At 44.8% G+C, this 22,190-nt stretch overlaps 1 protein-coding gene across 4 annotated transcripts; it reads left to right on the top strand.

Moving 5' to 3' along the window:
- Positions 1 to 403: 403 nt before the first annotated feature.
- SLC39A13 (solute carrier family 39 member 13) lies at positions 404 to 20,838 on the top strand. Of its 4 annotated transcripts, none has more exons than XM_050975312.1 (11): positions 404 to 468; positions 4,988 to 5,086; positions 6,275 to 6,574; positions 7,010 to 7,123; positions 8,765 to 8,883; positions 10,119 to 10,262; positions 15,424 to 15,513; positions 16,055 to 16,105; positions 16,342 to 16,474; positions 16,609 to 16,708; positions 18,174 to 20,838. In XM_050975312.1, exons 3-11 carry the CDS (start codon positions 6,307 to 6,309, stop codon positions 18,247 to 18,249), a joined length of 1,095 nt encoding a protein of 364 aa, XP_050831269.1. In that variant the 5' UTR covers positions 404 to 468; positions 4,988 to 5,086; positions 6,275 to 6,306; the 3' UTR covers positions 18,250 to 20,838. The 4 variants fall into 4 exon arrangements, with proteins under 4 accessions (XP_050831269.1, XP_050831270.1, XP_030096108.1 ...); XM_030240248.2 differs by lacking the exon at positions 404 to 468 and adding an exon at positions 486 to 602; XM_050975313.1 differs by lacking the exon at positions 4,988 to 5,086 and having other exon boundaries at positions 424 to 468; positions 6,277 to 6,574.
- The last annotated feature ends 1,352 nt before the right edge of the window (positions 20,839 to 22,190 follow it).

Genomic DNA, 22,190 nt, shown 5'->3' with positions numbered 1-22,190 from the left:
CTAGACATCCGTAGCCCAAAGAATTTATAATCCATTTAGGGAGATTAAAAAATAAAGAAAAATAAATCTCAGCGAGCATGTTCCAGAAGTCCGGGTCTCGCACAGCACGCGTGTCCCCGCAGCCCGCCTCGGCGATGCGCACAAACACCGCACCGCGACCGCGCCGCGAGGGGCCGTTGCCAGGACTGGGTTCGGCCGTGTGCCCGTGCCCGTGCCCGTGCCCGCGGGCAGCCCCGCTCCCGCTCCCGCTCCCGCCCCGCCGGCCCGGCCGGACACAGCGGCGCGGCCGGAAGCGCAGCGCGGCGGCGGCGGGTGCCCGGCGGGGCGGCGGCGCTGGAGCCGAGGAGGCCGGGACCGACGTGGCCGGCCGGGGGAGGCGGAGCCGAGGGGCCGCCGGGCGGGGCAGGCCCGCGCCGAGCCGCGGCTGGATGGCAGCGGCGGCCCGGGGCACGGCGGCGGTGGCGCACGGTAACTGCGGCTGGCGGCCCGGGGGCGCAGCCGCGGGCGGAGGTGGCCGGGCCACGGCCGCCGCTGCTGCGGTGCGAGGGGGGACGGCGGGGCCGGGTGCGGCAGCGCGGCTCAACCACGGCCGGCGGGACGGGGTGAGCGGGGGCGGGCAGCGCCACACGCAGCGCAGCCGAGTACGGTTCTGGAGGGGTCCGGCCCGGGTGACCGAGGGACAACTTTGGGAAAGACGTGGCGAGGAGCGCCTGGCGGGGCCGCTGCTGCCGGCAGAGGTGCCCCGGCCCGGCGGGACCGTGGGCTGCGCGCCGCTCGCTCCGGGGCCGCGGCTGCCCCGGGCTCCCGGGGCCGCGTCCCCCCTCGCAGCCCGCCTTTGCCGCAGCTCGCCGGGGGAGCGGCGCCGGGCGGCTACCGCTGCGGATGTGCCCGGGGCTGCGAGCGCACTCCCCGCGGGACGCAGCCGAGAAAGTTTTAGAAGTCCCTCCTCCGACAGACGATGCCGCGAGAAGGTCTCGGAGCGGGCGGGCCGGGTCTGAGCGGCCGCAGTGGCACAGGGACCCCGGGCGGCAAAGCAGTGTGCTGCCCCAGAGAGCTGCGTGAGCAGCGCTCGTTACTAATTCGCCCCGCGGCAAACGTGTCTCTCTTTGCATCGCTCAGCGTTCCTCTAATGGAAAACCCGCGCTGTCTGTCCCATCGGCCGCGATGTGACAGACAGTGACACGAGCAGCCCACGGTCCCGCCACGTTAATCGCCTGCGGTGAGAGCGGGGCCGGAGCCCGGCCACGGCTGGGGCGGGGGCAGCGGGAGCGGGGCGCTCTGCCCGGCCTGTGCTTCGGGCTGCCACGGAAAGTGGGCTGGGAGGAGAGACGTCCCAGCTAGCCCAGGGGGAATGAAGGCCATTGCCTGGTCCTCAAACTTCCCTCTCATCCTAGGGTTGAAAGGATGCAGTATGGGGAAAGAATCGCAGTCTCCCAAACTCCGTTAGTGTTCAGTCGGTTTCAAACGCCTTCCTTGCCAGCTCGTAGGTTTGCCCCGGGTCTGTAATCTGCTCTGATCTATGACCCATTGTTTGTAATCCTGTGCATCCCCAGCTTTTAACTGCGCACGCTGTCATTTGCCGAAATGTGAGTCTGTGCAGGGTGGTTTTGTTATGGGAGGGATGGGGCAAAAAGGGAAGGGTCCCACCAGAGCAGTGCATTCCTTAGAGATGGGCAGTGATTCAGAGAGAAGGGCGTGCTCAGGGAGTACTGGAGACCTTTTGTGCTTCTGCCGAGGTCAGGGTTTCCAGGAGGAATTCAAAACTCTCCACCGGTCTAATGGAGGGAGGTGGCTCATGCAGAGTTTTTTTGGCTGAAAATTCTGCTTCCTCCCTGGAAAAAAACTTTTTTCCATTCCACGCAGTACTCTTTTGCAACTGTAAGACCAGGCAACTGGCTTCCAGGGAAAACACTAGTAAAAAAAGCCTTTTCTTTTAATTTTTTTTTCTTTTCAACAACATCTGAAATGTTATTATGTGGCAATGAGCAACTGCACTGAGAGAAGAAATTGTGTGGTCTGAGAAGGAAGAATGTTGAGGAAGAGAGTAATAGATAGAAGCATGGTCATCGTGTCAATGTTTCATTTTCTCTTTTCCAGTAGATTTTTGCCTTGGCATTTTAATTTTGTCCATGTTTTCTCAGTCACTGCCTCCTACAGAGATGTTCAGTGAGCACTGTGAGGTAGGGGAGGCCCTGGGAGCCTCATGGATCTCCTGGCTAGGTGTGCAGCTTCCTCTGCTCAGGAGCATGTAAATGGCAAATTCTCATTTATTTTTCTTTCTGGGATGGGAAAACCTAATGGTTATTCCAGTCCTGAGGCTGTTGCAGGAGAAGCTGAGCAGACCTGAGTCCTGAATGCTCAGACACGTGGTGCTCTGGAGGGTGCTGCCAGTGGTCATGGTCACCAGGTTGTGAATCAAGCACAGCTGGGAGCTGTGATCCCAGACAGAGAATTGTCAAACCTGGTACCTAAATGACCTGCTGGCTATTTTTCTCCCAGAGTTGCATGCTCTTAAGTATGTGATAAACCCTACTTGAGAAAACACATCTCTAAACCTGTTTGTGTCTCTGCCTTGTAACCATAGATGTCTCTGAGAGCCTCCAGTGCTTTCTCTAGAAATTTCTCAAGATTTTCTCTGACCGGGTTCCTAAAGCAGGTGCTGTTGTCTAAAATTAAGGGTAGATACAGACTTCCTCCACCCTTTGCAACTGTTTTGACAGGGTATTATTTATTTTCCTCTTGAGCAGTTTTTTTCCTATGACTACATCTTCACTGCTTATTTTTTTCACTTAAATACTTGCCATAGGGGTAACCAGTTTGAATGTTTGAATTTAGAGACTTTGCTAATGTTCTAATGAGATGGAGAAGCAAAGGGGCTGTAGAGATAAAAAGTGCTGCTTTTTTTTTTTTTTTTGAGCAAGTGGTTATGTGTTAGGAATAAGGAAATGCTGGGAATATGCTCTAAACAATTAGCTGGACACAAAGAGCAGTTCACGTGTGTCCTGAGCAATACACTATTTCTCATGGATGTTTTATAAACATGAGGAATTTATTGCATGAGATATGGGGCTGTTCCTGAGGCATGATGTAATGATGGTCTGGCTGCACAGGAGTAAAGAAATGTGCTGCTTTTTCCTCATGTGAGTAACAGCAGAATAAAGACCTGTGGACCACAGAAAGCTGGATCAACACTAATGTGAGTTAGGGGAATTAGTTTTCTACACTTTATACCCATTAGTTTTCAACCACCATCCCCTTTTTGAGGAACCTGATCCCTTTTGTGGCTGGAAGAATGACTTGAAGCCAAGTATGCAAACCTTTTTCAGAGTCCTGGACATGACCTTTGTGCTGTGTACTACTGTGCCTCGGTCTCTGAGACCCTTTCAGGTGTCCCTCGGGGCTTTTGTGGGTTGTGAGGGTGGAGAATGAAATGCAAGAAATCGACCTGTTGAATCAATTGCAGTGTTTACTTTTCCAGATTGATTCTCAAAAGCTGTGACAATGTTACAGGAGAGATTTGTGCTACTTCCCATCATTGCTGAGCTCTGTGTGTGTGTTGCTTCTTCATAGGCATGTACAGTTGTATAAATTCTGATTTATTTTTGGTGTATTCCTCACAAAGTTCTCAGTCATTTTGTAGGTCTAATCCAATCATAAAGGATGAGGACATCCATCAGGCCCACTCCAGGGCTGGAAGGGGTGTAGGCCTGAAGGACTTCAAAGAAGGGATTTAATCTTTGCAATGAAATGGGATCTGCATCAGCTGTTTCTTTTTCTCAAAATTAAAATTAAAAAGCCAAACCAAAAAAACCCCAACAAAAAATAGTGCTGGAGATTCTGCATCCTAGATAACCTGATCCAGTATATCCCCACTTTTGCACTGTGTATATTTGTTTCTTCACCTTCAGGCTAAATCTCATTTGAACTTATGTGGAAGAATAGCTGAGTACTTTCCCCCATTCTTGTGACTCCTAATGTATGCAGGCTGTTCTGTTCCTTTGGTGTTATCTTTTTAAGACTAAACACACCCAGGTCCTTTGGTCGTTTTTCCAGGTCATGCTCTCTACACTCTAGTTTTTGTTTCTTTCCCCTGCAGTGTCTCAGATTTTTGCATGTGTTTTATGAGGAAGAATATGTGGGGCTGGATGTGATCTGTTGGCTAAAGACTCACCTGTGTGAGACCCACAGTGTGACTACTACTGTGTCCCAGGATGACTTTTACCTTTTTTGCAGCAACATAAACCTGCTGGCTTGGAATTAATTTCTCAGTCAGTATGTGCTTTTTCTTTGTGGCATGTTGGAATTACTGTTCTGTCATTTGCATTTGATTCCACACCTGCCTCCCCAGCCCTTAGTGTACTGTTCTGTGCTGATCTTTATTGAAATTGGTTTGATAGTAGGGTATAGGTAGGTGTGGGGTTCCTGCAGCCAGATCAAAACACCACAATAAGATGCCCCAAAATCCTGAGCTGGTTTGATCTTACCGTGTTGAGGGATTTTAGTTTTTTTGTTACAAGAGAAAACTGATAGCATTAGTGTTCCTTGCTCAACTAGCCAAGCCAGTGTCTTCACTGATTCCTTCTTGCATCCCTGCTCCTGATAGTCACTGTGCTTGGAGATTGGTGTTCTCCTTCAGAGAAGCCGTGGGACCCTGTCCCTTAATTTCTTTTTGATTGCTTTTGATTGCAGCTTGGTCTTCCTCCTGCAGTGTTTTTCTTCAGGGACTGAAATTGGCAAAGGGTTATGAGTTTAAAAAAGCAGTTTTTCCTGCTTGTTTTTTCTGATGCCGCTCACTGGTGGAGTCTGGTGTGAGCATGGAGAGGCAATGCTTCGTGAAGGAGGGGGGGACAAGGGGCAGCACTGCCCTTTTCATCCACAGCCTTAGATTGGCTCTAGCATCCTGAATTTTGTCTTGAGAATGGCAGGTCCCTTTCTATCTGGCTGTTACTTAATGCTTTGATATCTTTATCAATTTCTTATCTTATAGGTAACTACCAACTGATCATTTAATTTGATCAAGAGTCCTTCAGAGGATTGAAGTTACTGGTGTGTAACTTCTCCCACCTTTTTTTTTCCTTTTATAAAGGTAGGTGAGGCATGATGCTTCTCCAGCCTTCTTGTGGCCTTCCCATACTCCTGTAAATTTTCAAAGATGGTCACTGATACTTCAGAGATTAGACTGGTTTCTTATATGCTTTTGGGTGAATTCTGTTATTACTTCTCAAGAGCTGTTTTGTGAACATTTGTTAGGTCTGTCTTTTTCTAACACACCCTTTCCTCCCATTTCCAAATTATTTTTGCTTGTCACATTTCACTTTTTCTTCTGGAGATTGAAGGAACATTTGTACTTCAGCCTTTACATCATTTGCTTTCTTTCTCTCTTTGTCAATGACTGTAATTATCTTTATTTTTCTCCTCTAACATGCCCTCTTCTCCAGTTTTCTTCTGACTGCAGAGCTCTTACTAACAGCTGTGCTGATTTTGACTAAGACACCATCTAATCCAATAGCCTTCTACAAAAGGATAAAAACAGGACAAGTAGATATGGTATTTTCAAGTACACTTCCATTCTCCTGCTCCTCTCATATCAGGGAATTTCCTCTGTCTAATGTGAGCTGTTTAACCCTTAACAATCAATAGATTTGTCTTTCTGGTACTTGTCCTGTCTTTAGATGAGTGCATGTAAAATTTTTCATCATTTTTGGAGAAGCGCTATCGCACAAGTTGCCTGCTGATGAAGGATCATGTTTGTTTGTTTTGAAGCTGACTCTCACTGGCTCCATGTGGATGGGTGTCAGCACTTGTGTCTGATGAGATGGTGAATAATCTACTCAGTTCCCCATCTTTTCACCACTCATGAGTTTACTGTTATGTTGCCTGTCTTGCATCCTGATTTGTTACAGGGGTGCTGTTCCATGCCAAAGAGAAGACTTACCTGGTAGCATCTCTGGTCAATACCTTTTGCTGAAGCCTTGGGACACTGAAGGGCAAGAACAAGGGTACTTGGCGTCCTTGTCCAGCCCATCTGAAGGGAAATAGTGAAAGCCTCATGCTTTCCCAAGATGTCTCAGTTTCATGCACCCATTGATAAACAGCCTCTCTGCCCTATAATGCTGTGTTGAAATCAAGAAGAGTTTGAGGTGTTCCTCATGGGTATTCATACCTGTGTTAAGACACTGAAGGGAGGGCTTGGTGTGTCCAAGGCTTTTCCTCTGGGATGGTGGAACAGATGGTTGAACATGTTTTCAGGACTTCTTTCCCCTTATCTTTTCAGAGATTGGCCAGCCTGGCTGAGACCACTTAGCAATGACAAAACGAAAACTCCTGCTTGATGGCACGCTCTCCTTGTTGCTGATCGTGACCTGTGAAGCTCAGCAGCTCCCAAGGAGTCATGTTGCTGCCAGTTCTGGTTCTCTGTGTGACAAGGAGGCAGACTCTTGGGGACACCTGTTCAGCAGCGAGCGGCTGGATGCTTGGATCTGTTCCCTCATCGGTTCCTTCATGGTGGGGCTGAGCGGGGTCTTCCCCTTGCTGGTGATCCCCCTTGAGACGGGAGCTGCGCTGCGCTCCGAAGGTGAGTCTGCCAGCTGCGTTGGCCTTTCTGAAGCCAGCTGTGCTGGGATGTGACAGCAGCACAGTGGTGAACAGGATCTCGTCACAGAAATGTTGTTCTCTAAAACAGAAAGTCTGTTTTCGGTCCTTTAATGAATTTAATGAACCTGTGAATTTGAAAGGGAGTCCTTTGACAAATGTTAGCCCTGGATGGAGCCTGTACAAAGGGTACTGTTTTTCACCCTGCTTGGTTCAGGATCCACACACTACTGTCCCAAGTGCTGTCAGGGCTTTTTCTTGCACTCCATTTGGTTTGAGCTCTCTCCTTCGAAAGCTTGCTTTGCAGATGCTTCTAGTTTGGGTTTCTTCGTGCAAAATCTCAGCTGGAGATATTTTGGTTCCTGGCTAAATAGTGATCAGTTTTTTTTCTTCTTGTTTCTTCTTTTTCTTTTTTTAGCTGGGTCACAGCGTTTGAAGCAGTTGTTGAGTTTTGCAATTGGTGGGCTACTGGGAAATGTGTTTCTCCACCTGCTTCCTGAAGCCTGGGCCTACACATGCAGTGCAACAACAGGTATGAGAGCCTTCTGTGCCTGGAAGCAGCTTGTGCTGTGCCTGTATTGGGTGTGTTCTGCCTTGAAAACCCAAGACCAGCCAGTCTGGGTCAGCCCAAAAACTGGTCTAGGCTGGTATTCTTTTTCAAGTAATATATAAAAGCAAATGCCTAGGGAAGTATGTGAGAATAAAAAGCCACACATGTAATACTTCATCTTTGTACTCAGCAATCCTCCAAAGACTTTGAAATTAGAGGCTTCCTTAATTTGCCATGGTTACTTTATGTTTAGTAACTTGGAATGGCTTTCTTGTTTATTGACTTTTCCTGTCATGCCTTGGACTCCTGTAAATCTCTGTTGATTTTCTTTTGTCCCTTCTGTAAGGAAAGGGAATGCTTCTTTAAGCTGATGGGACGTTATAGTTGTGTATGTGGTCTGGTACATGAACATATTCATTCTCTTAGTTGGGGATCAGGTGCACCTTTTTTACAAATCTGTCCCTATAATAGTGTTACTCCTAGAACATCTTCCTGGCACTAACTGGGGCCCCTCTGTTGGATGCTTTGATTTATGGGAGCTCATGTGTTGCAGTCTTTGCTCTGTGAGAAATCATGTAACATTGCCTATAGAGCCACAATTAAGATTGGAGGGTGGGGCAGGGGAAGGAAAAGGAAATGGAGGTGACAGACACTTGTGTTTGCCAGCGAACTAAACGCTGAGTTGGTATAGACCTTTTGGTATCAGTGTAGCTCCTTCATCCCTCAAATAGCCAGGGTTGCCGAAACCTATAATGTTTGTATCTATCTGCTTCAGCAAACTGGTATCATAGAAGGCAAGTGCTGCTGCATCCCACCTGTTGAGCAACTAAGAAGTCATTTTTTTTCTTGCTGAAAATGTGAGAGAGGGAAGATGATGCCCTGGGTTTCCCAGACTTTCTTGCACCTATGTCCTGGGGTTTCAAATCTGCCAGGCCTTTAGTCCTCTTCTTCATCACAGCTCTAGCACTGTCAGCAGAACCTGCTGTACTTTTTTCACCCTTTCTCAAGTGGTTCCCAAATTACTCTGTCTTCCTGCTCAAGCTTGTTTGCTTCTGCCAGACTGTCCCGAAGTGTAAAGGTTTCCTTGACCCATGTATAAGTCCTGGTACGGAGTCTTTCTGTTCTTCCGTTGCAATACAGTTTGCATTTCTGGCAGAGAGGCTGAATGGATTATTATCTCAAAAGCTTAGCTGTAATTGAAAAGAAAGTTTGTAGCTTTGGGCTTAATTACTTGCTGAGGTGTGGCAGAAAGGGGAAGGTGAGTTTGTAACTCCACTAATGGCAGAATTCATGTCAGGGCTTGCTGCTCAGTTGGTACAGCTGCTGGATTTTTGTTGATGTAATCTTCACTTGCCTCTGGAGCTCAGGGAAATTCCCAGTGTTGTCAGGAAATATTCTGGGTTGAGCTGATGTGGAAAAAGGGATGGTAGCTCTCACTCTGAGTGTCTCGAGATGATGATATCTTTTAGATCAAGAATGGGCTAGTTAAACTAATCTGTTTTGAGATGTGTTTACGCCTCCTACCTCCAGGGATTTTTTCCACTGTCATTTTTTTTTGTCTTGGAACTGCGAGAAAAGCTATGTATTTAATAGAGACATGAAGATTTCTCTTTTATCCTTCAGGAGAGGGGCAGAGCTTTCAGCAGCAGAAGCTTCTGGGTCTCTGGGTGATCATTGGTTTCCTGACCTTCCTGGTGCTAGAGAAGATCTTCCTAGAGAAAGAGGAGGAGTATCCTGGTGTGGTAAGTTGGCAGCCTGAGGTGGGGGAGTACTCTTATATTTGAAGCTCTGTACTAAATACCTCAGCTGCCCTATCTGACAGTGTCAGGAAATTATCCTGTAGCTGTGAGTACCTTGTCATTGCCTTTTGAGAGTTTTTTGTCACTTCTTTGCCATTGGTCTGTAGGAGCAGGTTTCATCTTCAGGCTTTGTTTTGTAGTTTTAACTGAGATTTCTCACTTCTGGTTTGGTTTTGTTCTTTATGTGGTAAGTGTAAAAGAGAGCTCCTGTTCTGTGGGGGCTGGGAGCTGGAGCACTCTGCAAAACAGACTTTTGCTCAACTATGTTTTTGAGGACTGAAAGTTTGCTGATGCCTGTTCCATGGACCCATCGTGACTCATTCTCTTTCTGGGTCCTCAGTCAGGACAAAGGCCAGCCTTCTGGAAGGTGTTTCTTCTTGGTTATGTCCTGGACCAAATGTTTGTTTGGGTGACTTTGTGTGGTAGAAGGGATTTATGACTGGCCAGGTAATCCTAAGTTCAAAGGAGTCCCCCAGCTGCAAACGGGAGATGTAGATGAGGTAGCAGAAGGTAATTCCAAGACAGAGGAGAGCACCCAGTCTTCAGACATCTGCACAACTCCTAGTTGTAGCTCCTTTAGACTGTTCAGTCCTTGCTGTGCCATGACTTTAGAGAGGTGAAACTGTAGGTCAGGCAATAAGGGCAATTAGGTGTTAACTATGACTCAATGTGAGACTTTAATGCCTGAAAGGAACTTCATCTTCTCATTTAGAGAGAGGCTGAAATCCTAGATAAATATTTTGTTGTTTGGAGGGTGATGATCCCAGCTATAGAATAATTCTGTAGACTTAGTTGTTCTGCTGCACTGGGGAGAGCAAGACTCTTTCCCCCATCTCCTGCCCAGATGGAGTTCTGTTTCTCTGGGCAGCAGCTGCTATCAGAAGGTGCAGGCTCACTCCCTTATCTTTCTAGGGGAACTTGACTCATGCTAAGGGGCTGTGACTCCAGTTCCTCCCCATTCTATTTCCCTTGAGGACTGGGAGGTGTTAGCTCTTGTTGTCTTTCAGGGCAGATGTCACAATGCTCTCTGAATCTGTCTCATTTCTGGCAGTTGTTATTAAACTGGGGTGTCAAAGTGCTGAGCCACATTGTAAGGACAAAAGGATTAAGAGTGAAGGTTGGATTTCTGATCCACTGAAAAAAAAAAATCAGTGACAAGTTTGTTTCCCCTCATTTAGGACTGTGATTCCAAAACACCATCAGGAAAGATTCCCAATGGAAGTGGCTGCCCCCTGCCCAAGGGGTCCTCTCAGTCCCAAAGACCAGGAGCTCAGTGTAATGGCTCCTCTCTCCAGTCTGGTGCAAAAAACAACAGAATCAAGGTAAGAGGCCCACAAACTCACCTTCACTTTTTAGGCAGGAATTGTCTGTGGAAAGACTGTGCTTGAGTGGGGAACTCAGCATCTGAGTTGTGCTTGATTTTGCTCTGTCAAAGTGTGTCCTGGTCACAGCAGGGAAGAAATAGCAGACTTGGAGAAAATCTACACTGCAGCTTATGTGGAAAAGTCAGTATTATAAAGGCGCAAGTGTGTTGATGTGCATTTTGGCTGAATTTTGGTACCAAAATACAGAATTTAATGTTTTGTTACTCTGTATTTTATAGTTAATATGTCTTTATTTGCCTGATTTTTTGCACCATGATTTCTGTTCTCTGCTGTCTGTATTGTTCCAACTCTGAGCTGCACTTTTCCTTTTAAGGCACCTTTTGGAAGTGTTTTGACACCTTTAGGAAGTGTGTTGAAGCTACCCAGTGTAGAATTTAAAAATTCAGTTTCTCAGATTATCAGCTTACCTGCTGCCAAAAAGGACTTCTTGTCTACTTGTCTCCAAACCTGTATTTCCCATCGCTTCCTTTGCACTGGATCTCATCTGACCTCACAGTGAGCCTATTCAAGGAGCTAAACAGGCAAAGAATTTGCTTGTCTACACCCACACACCCACCTCCCACCCCCTGCTCTATTTCTCTCCTAACTTAACTTCTTGAATCAGCTTGGCATGCAGGCAGGCAGCCTGTAGTGCTGGGATAAGGGAGAATCAGCAGGCTCATAGGACGGGAGGTGGAGGAAGAGTCCTGCACCATGGGGAAGTGGATAACCTCTACATTGGCTTTGCTTCCTGTTCCATGTTGCTATCTTTGTACTGTGGAAAACCCTTTTCTGGGGTTCTGAACATTACAAGAGAGAGAGAGTAAACAACCACTTTGGTGAAGGAGGACCTGCAATTTCAGTTTGAAAGCCCATAAAAATGTGCAAGATTGTACAAGAGTAACTGGGCAAAAAGTGTGCTTGCATGAACTAGTCCAAAGCTGGGTATGTGGTCAGGCAGGGGCTCTTCAGTCTTTCTATTTTAAATCTGTTTTGCTGTAACTTTATAGCTCTTCCTACAGAACATGAAAGTTATGCTGAGGTCACTGAGTATTTTTGACATCTGTCACATTCATGTAATTTGTACATAACACTGCACAAACTGCAAGGTGCCATGTGGATGTTTCTAGAGGTGGTGGTAGTGATGACACCAATATTACTGGGTTATGAAACATTGTGCCCTAATTTTGGCAGGGTTTATATAAGGAACTATAGACTATTGATTTCAAGTAGAAATGAAACACAGATAGGTGTGATACAATTGCTCAGGGCATGGTCCTAATATAAAAAATAATAATGTAATTAATGCTAATTGATACGATTTTATGTAAGATAAATTCTTATCCATGAGACATTTTTCCTGCCTCTTATTCAGGCATAAAATTGTTTAATAAAGGTCGTGACAAATGTATATAAAACATAACTTTCTCCCACATTCTAATCCAACTTTGCTAATATTAGCTGTATTAAAAATCTGTTATTCTGTGTTAACAAAAGAGACTAGTTTAATGCAGCCCCCCTCAAATCTGTTTGGGTTATTATTTTTCTAAGTTATTATTTATAAAAACAGTATATCTTCACATTTACAGGTACTGTGTTACATAAATGGCACATTGTGACTGCATGAAGTCAGCGAGAGCAGCTAAACTGAGTAACTTCATTAGAAAAAAGTGCTGAATTTTTAACAGGTTCTGATACATGCAATTATAAGGAATAGATTAAGAAGGGCCTCAGATATATATTTATGAGATAGGGATAGTTTCTAGTTAGTCAGTGCTTTGGAAAAACACGTGAGGATTACAGCAGGAAATTGTCGGAAGACATTGTTCCCTCATGGTGCTACAGCCAGGAGGATGGGTGAGTAGGAAATAATATGTAAGAGGAGAGGTGAGAGTTCCTCTTTCTCTATAGCAGTAGTGAAGCAGCTATCTGGCTTTTTCCAGTAGTGCTGTTCCAAATATCCAAAATACTACTAGTAATTTGTAGAGGAGCCCAGAAAGAGATGAAATAATATTTTAAGTTTGCAGTACATGGTAGGTGGCTTTCTTTAGTTTAGCTCTGTAGTCATGGTAGATCAAGGGTGACTTAGAGTATACAAATAACCATAGAGAAATGACTAAATTTGAATAGTTACAGCTATAGCAAAGAGTAGTAGTCTAGAACTTAGAGACAACTCTCTAACTGAGGGTAACTTGCCAATGGACCAACTTGACTTAGAGATAGCAGATTTTTTGTCACTTGTGAGCTGTAAGCTGTGGATTAAGCTGCTCTCTACAGAGTACATGATAGCTTAAGAAACAATGAAATTTGTGCACAAATTAAGTTCTTTCAGTTGTGTTAGGTTGGCAAACGTGGAAGGTTTAGGCAACCTTCTAGCTTTAAAACCCTAACACATCTGTTCAGTTTTACAGACGGTTGTTGATATGCATGATTTAGAAACTTAAGACTTAATGGGTGTAGTTTTAACTTCTTACCTTCTGATCTTTTAATCTGAATATTTTAATACTCTTCCTGGTAGGGTGGAAATTATCAAACCTACCAAGAGACTCCTGTGTTGTTAGCCTGTTTCCTTAGGCAACAACATAAGCAGTCATTCCATCTGCCTGTCCATCTGTTCTGCCCTTCATTTTCAATAACTTTTGAACCCATAATTAATTTTCCTTGAGTTCAAGAGAGGATAGGAGTGTTGAGGGTGATGAGATTTCTTCAAGTTCCATAAAAATCAGCGTGACAGTAGAGGGGGAAGGCAAAGGGTTGCCCTGTTGGAAGCCACAGCTGGAACTGGGGTGCCACGTGCTGCCCAGCCGATGCGCCTGGCTGCAGCTGGGCATGGAGCTGCCATGCCATGTGTGCTGGGCAGGGCACATGCAGGGAAGTGGTGGTGCTGGGAGTGAACAGAGCAGGTACTCCTGAAGGAAGGAGTGAAATCCATGGCATGACAGATTTTTTTGGTTCTTCTGTTTGCTCAGAAATCCCTGTTTCTTCAGCAAACAAAAAGGGGAAGATACTATTTAAATGAACAAAGTCACCCTTCAGGACTTGATTATTTGTAAGTTGTAGTGAGTTGACTGTTGTCCACATACATATATTAGAACTTCTGCTTTTTAGCTGCTGATGGAATTTTTCCTAGCTTGAAAATGGCAGATGGGAGGTTTCTTTTGCATGCAGACATAGATCAGTTCTGTCCCTCACTGCAGCCTTTATTCCCTCAACAGGTAAAAACATTGTGTACACTACTTTTGCCTTGCTTATTCTTTCTTTCTCCCTGTGGCACATGGGGTCCTGGTTGATTTGTGGAAGTATGTTTTATTGCACAGTGACATTAATTCTGAAGCATGAGCATAAACACTTCATCTGGCTGTGCTCTTTATGAGCAACGAGAACATCCTATTAGGGATTCGCAGAATGTAAATGTCAGAGGCTCATAACTGTCAAATCAACCCAATTTATTTCTGAGCCCTCCAAAGCTTTGCTTCTCTCAGTGACAGCTTTTGCCCAAGCCACTGACAACAAAAAGTCATAATGTTTTAATCATGAAGCCTATTTTTTCCTCTATACAGTGATATGGGAAAGCATTTTTGTGTAAAACTTCTGTGAATAATTATTATTATCCTGTGGGGAAAACGCCATCACGTAAAAAAACATGAAAAGGAGAATTTTAGTCATATTTGGCTGTCTGGGAATGAGAGTATGAAGAATGAGAAGTAAAACTGTTCCATTTTTGTGTCTGCCTGCATGCATTTATTTGGGTTTCCTTTCTTATGAAAACATGCAAGGATCTTTTTTGCATTCATTGTGGAGATGTTACTTAGCTTATTATTTAAAAGTGGGGTAGGCTTTGCTTAATTATTAGTTTTTGTATTTATTCATCAGTGCACTTAAAAAAATTTAGAGGCTACAAAGGTGCTCCAAGATAGTGCAGTAAAAATGCCCTGCAGAAAGGTGGTGCTTTGGAGAGAGAGATTTGCCAGAAGGTTCCTGAGTTGTTGCATACAATGACAGCAAGATGCCCCAAGCAGAGTTGATAGAAGCAGGGGAAGAACACAAGACCAAAAAAAGCTAATGAAGTCCATCAGCACCTGTGGTTGTCTAGCTGAACTTTGGCATCTGATGCTGTGGTGAAGTAAGAGTTTCAGTTTCCAGACAGTGTCTCCACTCACTGGATACTGCCCTGTATCTGGAGTTCTTGCTGTCCAGAGACATGGGCTAACTCCTTGTTTGATAAGAATTTAAACTGAAGTCCCATACAGTGAACTTCAGTATCTCAGGACCAACAGTAGTTTTTGTTAAATATGATGGAAAAAAACCCAAAACCATGTGAGCTAAAGAGCTGGGGTGGTACCCTTGTGAATTACTTTAGGTCAAATACTCAGATTTTGTCAGGAGATGACCCTAGCTAGAATGATAGGGAATTTTAACTTGGAGATGGACTTGTGAGGAAGACAGCTGCTTTGTGCTTATAATTTTAAGAAATGTGTTTATATGCAAATGCTGATACATGCTATCCAGCCTTCTAGTAGGTGGTTTTTTGGTGACTGTCATCACTATCTTCTCTTTTGATTCTTTGTTAAGGGAAAGCAAACCCACAAGCATGAATTTTTTTGGTACAATGTTTGAAGATTTATTTAGTTATAGAAAGCAATTCCAGCAGCATTTGTTCTGTTGCATTGTTCTTGCCAGCTTTTGAAGAGGAGATATTTAACAGTTGGATATTAAAGTACATGACTTGAACACAAGATCAAGTCATATTTGAAGCCAGTCACCTGTGAAAATTAGTCAGTGTTACCTAAAATTGGTTTGATTTAAAATTAAATATATTCTTCCATTTTGGCTTTCTTCTTTTTACTTTCTTTTTCTGTTTCTAGAGCTCTTCATCATTTGCATACAGTAATTATTCTAATCTCAGACAATACTTGCCTACCCTAAAGCTTAGTTTACTCTAAAACCAAAAATTACATTTAATTTGTACTCAAGCACTGACATAGTTCAAAGATTTTCAGCAGAAGCATTGTGCTCTGTCCATTCCCATCTGATTGTGACTGCATCACCCATGTCTAAGCTGGTTTTTTTATCTTCTTACATCTCTCCCTTTATCAGGGACTCTTCCTTCTCTTTGCAGATTAGTGGATACCTCAATCTGCTGGCCAACACCATTGATAACTTCACACACGGCCTGGCAGTAGCAGCCAGCTTCCTGGTTAGCAGAAAGGTAAGGTTTCTGTCCCCAGCTGTGTATTGAAATGGAGAGGCCTTGTCTCAAGTGTAATGCAACATGCAAAACAGCCAAAAAATGCAAGGAGTTCCCTCCTATTTCCTGGGATTTTCTGAGAAAAAGCAAGCCACAGTAAAGCTCAACCCTATCCTGATCCTCTGATGCAGAGCTTCTTTGAATTTGGGACACATTAGTCATTTGTACTGGCATTAGGGGATGGATTAGCTCATCTACCCTCATCTACTCAAAAGGCAGTCCAGAAATAACATGATGAGGCTGGTCACCTCAAAAACTGGGACATAGATAAGGCAGAGATTTCATTGCATTTTTGCTTTTGTCTTCAACACTGATAATGGGCTATGGGGTCCCCATTGCCCTGAGCTGGACCACCATGACTGTGAGAATGATAAACTCCCAGTCAACCCTGCACTGATGTGGTATCTGCTGCTCCAGCTGGATCCCTGTAAGTGTATGGGACCTGATGAGATTCATCCAAGAATACTGGAATTGTTTCCTAATCACTTTCTCTCTGCTGCAGGTTGGGTTCCTAACCACAATGGCCATTCTCCTGCATGAAATCCCACATGAGGTGAGAGGGCTTTGTATCCTGCCATTGTGAGGGGGATTACAGTGTGCTTCATCTGCCAAGAGGAGGTTTGGGTCTGGTTAACATCTTCTTGTCTTCTTGAAGGCTGCTCCCTCTGGGGAGACTGGCAACATTGAAAACCAGGAACAGTCTTAAAGCACTGGCCTTGTTGTGAATGACGTTTCTAACTGGGAATTTAGTATTCAAGTTCATTAACTGTCAGCTCTTGGTTTTCTTAGGTTGGAGACTTTGCAATCCTACTTCGGGCTGGCTTTGACCGCTGGAGTGCAGCCAAGATGCAGCTTTCCACAGCTCTGGGGGGAATTCTAGGAGCCTGCTTTGCAATATGTGCTCAGTCACCAAAAGGAGCAGGTAAGGCTCCCTGGGACCTCTGTAGAAATGGGGGAGGACGAAGTGCTTTTCACCCTTCTGTATCTTCTTTCCCTTCTGTGTTGCATCCCATGGCTCTGTCTCAGTAGTAACTGAAGCTTTCTGTATTTGTGCAGGAGAAACAGTAGCCTGGATCCTCCCTTTCACTTCTGGAGGATTTCTGTACATTGCCTTGGTAAATGTTGTGCCTGATCTCCTGGAGGAAAAGAATCCTTGGTAAGTTCTCCCTCCTGTTGTTCTGCAGCAATTCATGCTGCCAGGGGGCAGGGATATAACCCTTCCCTGTGCCTCTTCTGGAAGTGTGTGAATGCCAGCTTTCCAAATCCTGTGGACAAGGCTGTAATCAAAATAGGCTGCTTGCTATCTTTTGCACTTGTGGGACTACAAGGACCCTCTGTAAATGAGAGCTTTCACCTGGGTGAGTCCCAGAGATCGTGCTGGCACAGTATGCAGCAGGGCCAGCTAGAGCAAGTTCCTGGGAAACATGTCCAGTAAGGACACCACTGCCCAGTCTGTGTTTTCAGCTTCCAGTACATACTGGTGCAGGGACTGTCTGAACTAGGGCCCCACAGAGGTGTGTATGTCTGATAACCATGCGTGAATCTATCCTTCCATGCTTCTCTCATCTCTCTCTGACCCTATCCATTAATTCACACCTCTGCAACCTCCTTTTGGCAGCAGTTTGCAGAGTTGGACTCTATTGTGTTTAGTGATGCTTCTTATTGTATGGTTTTTACACTCTTGCTATTGATTTTTTTATTAGGTATCACTGTGTTGCTGTGTGATTAGAAAAATAATAGTTTTCTTCTCTTTATCACTCAGCATTTCATAGTCTGTCATTGTATTCCACCTCAGACATCTCTCTTCTGCACTGGTATATATATTCCAATGTATTTGGGTATCCCTCATGTATTATTTTAGTTTCTTGCAGTCTAACTAAGGCTGTAGCAGGTCCAAATCCAGCTGTTCCACAGTAAAGGCCCTCTCAGATCTGCTGCCAGAGCTGCTCCTGAATGTTCCCTCCTATTTTAGTTGTAATAAGACAAGTAACTTTAGTGGTTTAAATAAGATGCCTTGGTTCACCTAATTAATTTTGACTGAAACAGTGCTCGAAAAAACAGCTCCACAGTTCTTTCTGAGGAGGAAGGAACTTTGTAGAGAGATGTTAATTTGGGTTGGTAACCTCTTGTGTTGGCAGAGGTTGTTGGCAGAATATGCAGAAGTGGGAGGTACACAGTCACTTCAATCCAACATAAACCTGAGACAGTGCTAAAAGAATGGCCAAATTTGTTGGTGGGGTTTTTTTCTGTAACTGTAGTTGTTAGCTGGATGAGGTCCCTGAAGTGTCTGTGCACATGCTGTGTAAGTGCTGGTTTCCTTGTGAGTTAAAGGACATGAATATGTGTCTGAATAGCTACATGACTGAATCAGCCTGAATTGATTTGGAAGCCTGGAGTTGGGCCTTGCAGCTGAGTGGAGCAAGTCCATGCCAGTTTATAGACAACTCCTTTGCTTGGGATGCTGGGAAGGTCTTCTCATCTGTGTTAGTGACTTCATACAGCTGCTGTGTTCTCCACGTGGTAGATTTGGAAAGGCAAAGAACAAATCATTGGGGAGCTCTGTGCAGCTGCCTATGGGGATTGGTTTATGGCTCCTCCTAATTTTGCTGTTTCTTTCCCAGGAATTCCCTGCAGCAAATTCTGCTCCTGTGTACGGGCATTACAGTCATGGTGCTACTCGCGCTCACAACTGAGTGACCTCTGCGCAGACCTCACGATGCCTCCCAGAGCCACCAGAGTGACTCTGAGCTTTACAGAGCAATAAGGAACACTAACGTTACTTCCCACGTGTGTGCGCGCAGATCTGGCTGCTAGTATGAGAAGCGGGTGACAGAGAGGTCTGGCTGTGCAAGACTTCATTCCCTGGCTCTCCTATCCCTGTTCTGCTAAAATCCACACATGAGGGCTTCTGTTCTTTTTTTGTTTGGTTGGTTTTTATGGAACAAAAGATACACTGGGCAGAAGTGAACCGAACAACTGCTCCACTGTGAGTGAATGATGTTTCATTTGGTTCATTCTGATGGAACTGCACCTCCCAAACTCTTGTGTGAAAACAGCAGAGGTGATTCCTGTAGCTGATGAAGATAAAGGATTTTTCCTACCACTTTAAGGGCTGGAGGCAGAACAGACAAAGCTTTAGCCAGAACCCCCTACCCATGAGAAGTTGATGGTGCTGAGATAGAGGGAAAGAGACCCTTTCTAACTTGATCTCCAGCTGTTCACTGACACCACTTGTTCCTAAAGGTAGGATTGGCCTCAGCAGTCCAGCTCTTTTGGTCTATTTTGTTTACATTGAAATTGAGCCAAAAGCTTGAGGCACTTTAGGGTAGGTCACTACAATTAAATGACTCAGCTTGGAGATTACTTGCCTCAGCCGTAACCACTCCAGTAGCCAGCACAGTCCAGCTGTTTATCTGATAAATGATCAGTAAATGTTTCTTCAGTTGCCAACCACCAGCTCGCTCATGTCTGGAGGGAAAGCCACGTAGCAGTTGTGACTGAGCTCCCTCTCTTATAACCAGTAGTTGAACACACTTCTGAGCCTGCTCATGAGACCTGATTCATGCACCATCTGCCCCACACTTTCTTGAGGTGTAGCATGTTAGACCTGCCCAGCATGCTGCAGTACCCCTAGACTGTCATGGCAGAGGTGCTTGAACACTACAGCTGGTCAGCAACTGATAACTCCTGGTTAGCTTTTCCTCTGTTCAGTGTGGACTATTTAAGAGCATGCTGTAGATGGCAGCCTATTTCTGGGGTTCTTACCTCACAGTGGAGTTCATCTCTTGAGGGCGAATGAGTAAGAAATAATACTGACAGCTTTTAGATGGGAAGGTTGAAACTGCTGGTGAAAATATTTTCAAGTAAGGTGAGAAAGGGATATGAAAGGGTGACAATAAGTATGCTTTAAGAGGAGTTTTCTATTATGTGATGCCTGGGATAAAATCTTTGGCAAGTTGAGACCAATAAAAATAAATAAAATTTCTAGTGCTTTCCTCCATCCCAGATCACAGGGCTGACCAGGCCATAATTCCACAGGGATGTTTTATTGCCACAAAGATGTGCACAATTAGTCTCCCTTCTGAACTTAACTTTGCTTTGCTTAAATTTGTTTAAAAACAGCTCTAATTGAACTAACAGTCACTGAACACAAAACAGGTACCACAGTGTGGTTGGTACACCAACTTGGCTCAGTCTTACAACAGGTTTTGTGAAGCAGTACAGCTCTCCAGTCTGCCCAGGGCCTTGCCAAGAGGACTTGTGCCTTGAGAGGGCGATTTAGGTCAGAGCAGCAAGGCAGGTGTATTGCCCACAGCAGAGGCACTACTTCCCTAAGAGATTCCTGAACTGTTGACACAGTTCTTTTTTTATGACAGCTCCTGTCCTACTTTTCAGTGAGTGCTGGAGAGCTCATGCTTGCGGTTCTGTCTGCCCAGGAACTGCTGTCTGAAATTTTTTCCTCTTTCCTTTCCCTGGACTTACATTAGTAACTCGTTTCACTTCAACAAGGAGGGAGGCTTAGTGCAATTGTTTATTCCTCTTTACAAAGTTGCCTTCCTGTGCCAGCTACTTTCTCCATCATTCAGTTGTCATGAGGTCTGAAGGTAGCATCCATTTCCTGCTTTCCTGGAAGGATGATTAATCCACTTAGCCTGCAGGGACTGGCGGAGTTTGCCAGCCCTCTGGTTCTACCTTTGGAGGTTCCTTCTGCCCAGGGACTGCAGCTAAGCAGACCCTCTAACAGGGCTCTGGAGGAAGCAAGCTTGCACAGAAAGTTGTGCCTGCTGTTTCTCAAGATGTCTTTCCCAAAATAAGGCTGGCATTTAAGTTGGGGCATTGCCAGGTGAGTGCCCATGAGTTGGCGTTGTTGCATCAGCACTGAGCCTTGCCAAGACTGAAAACCACAGTCAGGATTTTATACTGAGCGTTCAGGAATGTGAAGTGGATGACACTGAACAAAGAATTTCTGAGCTGTTTTTCTTGGCTGCTATCACAGGCGTGGATAGTCTGTGGTTCTTGGGAAGATACCCTAGTAGGAGGTAGCATGGGGTTGTGGGAGGGAGGGGGTTCAGTAGATTTCTACTGCGTCAGCCCTGGGGCTGAGGATTGAGAGCCTTGGGAGAAAATGGAGCATCACTCCACCACATTTGTCACTTTTGGAAATGCAGAGAGAATTGTATTTTCTAGCTCTATTTTTTCAGCTGCTCTTATGCATTTTCCCCCTTCATCTGTATTGGTCTGCTCTGCATGGAGACAATAGAGATGAAATAAATGGTTTTCCATGTCGGTTTGTGTTGTTGGATTGTTTTATTTGGTTGGTTTAGGCTTTTTTTTTTTTTTTTTTTTTAAGTTCCTACTTTCCTTTGATTTAAAAATTCAGTTTAAATTTCATTTGAATTACACAGACATCTCCCTGGGTTAGTCTAGAGCAGTTTGGACTCTGGGTTGCTGTCAGACTTTCCCCAGAAAGAAAAAGTTCTATTCCAGTTTCTTCACTCTGCTGCCATGGAACTGTTGTCCAGGAGCAGTGTGGTAGAATCATAATTCTTGAGTGCTGCTCTGGTTCCCTGAAAAGCATCACCAAATAAGTTTCTCCTCTTTTGGGGGAAAGCTTACATGGTAACTTTACTGTTCAGAGAGTTTTGTAATCATTCTTGACTGTAATCAGTTATTTTTTAAAATCAAAAACCTCAAGGCCTGTCTGGTTTCAGTTAAGACTAAGCTGGATACCTGCCGTGTTGGACAAAGGTGCCATCATGAAAGGCTGTGTGTTCCAATTGCCCTGAAAGGACTAAGAGGAAATTCTCTACCCTTCAAAAACGGGGGTTCAGAAAATGTCTTATCCCACCCTTCATTTGGAAGATTTTCAGCTATAAACGGTGCATTTACATCTCTTCTTAGCCAAAGTGTTCTGTAAAAAGAAGGAAAGCCATAACCCAAGAGCTGGAAGAAGATGAAAGTAGGTAGGTGATCAAGGGCACGATGTCACAGTCTGTGGATTTTGCCAGTAATCTACGTTTTGGAATCTCTGTCCCTGGATTTACCACACTGCACTCTTGAGCTGTGCTGGTACTCCTGCCCTTAGGACTGAGCTATGAGCCTTTCTCCCTCATCTCTTTTTCCTTCTCAAAAGTAATTGAAATTATCATGAGTTAATCAGCTCTCTGTTTCACAGGCTCTGGGAAGAATGGCTCTGACACAATTGCAGTGGCACAGAAAGGAGAACAAATAGAGTTTAATTCATGGGAACTTTGTAAGATGATGGTGTTGCTGAAGCCCCTGTCTTTTGAAACTGTAGCCTGAGGAGCTCACATGGAGAGTAAGGTGACATAATAGGATTGCAGATTTAGGAAATGTGAGTATTTGGATCTTTCCGGGAAAGAGCTATTACAATTGAAGGATTTTTCCATGTTAGCTAGAGCAATGATTGTATTTGAAAATTATTTTTCATTCTTGCTGTGGCAGATTTAATTTATCTGGTATGTGTAAGAAAATTCTTTTGACAGCAGCCCTTTCAATTTGTCTGCCTTGAAGGCACCAGTGTGCAGCTGCATGGATGGTAATCCCATCTGTCCAGTGCAAACTGCTGAAGAGGATCATGCAGAAATGTGGTTAGAACAAGCTTTAGCTGAGGCTGC

The sequence above is a fragment of the Serinus canaria genome, chromosome 5 (genome assembly GCF_022539315.1).
Source record: "Serinus canaria isolate serCan28SL12 chromosome 5, serCan2020, whole genome shotgun sequence".
NCBI lineage: Eukaryota > Metazoa > Chordata > Aves > Passeriformes > Fringillidae > Serinus > Serinus canaria.
This window is presented reverse-complemented; position numbering and strand designations above follow the sequence as displayed.

Bases quoted from the DNA above. Each gene is read 5' to 3' on its own strand.
- SLC39A13 (XM_050975312.1), top strand. From the start codon at position 6,307: ATGACAAAACGAAAACTCCTGCTTGATGGCACGCTCTCCTTGTTGCTG. The intron at 10,263-15,423 runs GTAAGAGGCCCA...TTCTCTTTGCAG, and splicing joins CAAAAAACAACAGAATCAAG to ATTAGTGGATACCTCAATCT. The intron at 16,106-16,341 runs GTGAGAGGGCTT...TGGTTTTCTTAG, and splicing joins TGCATGAAATCCCACATGAG to GTTGGAGACTTTGCAATCCT.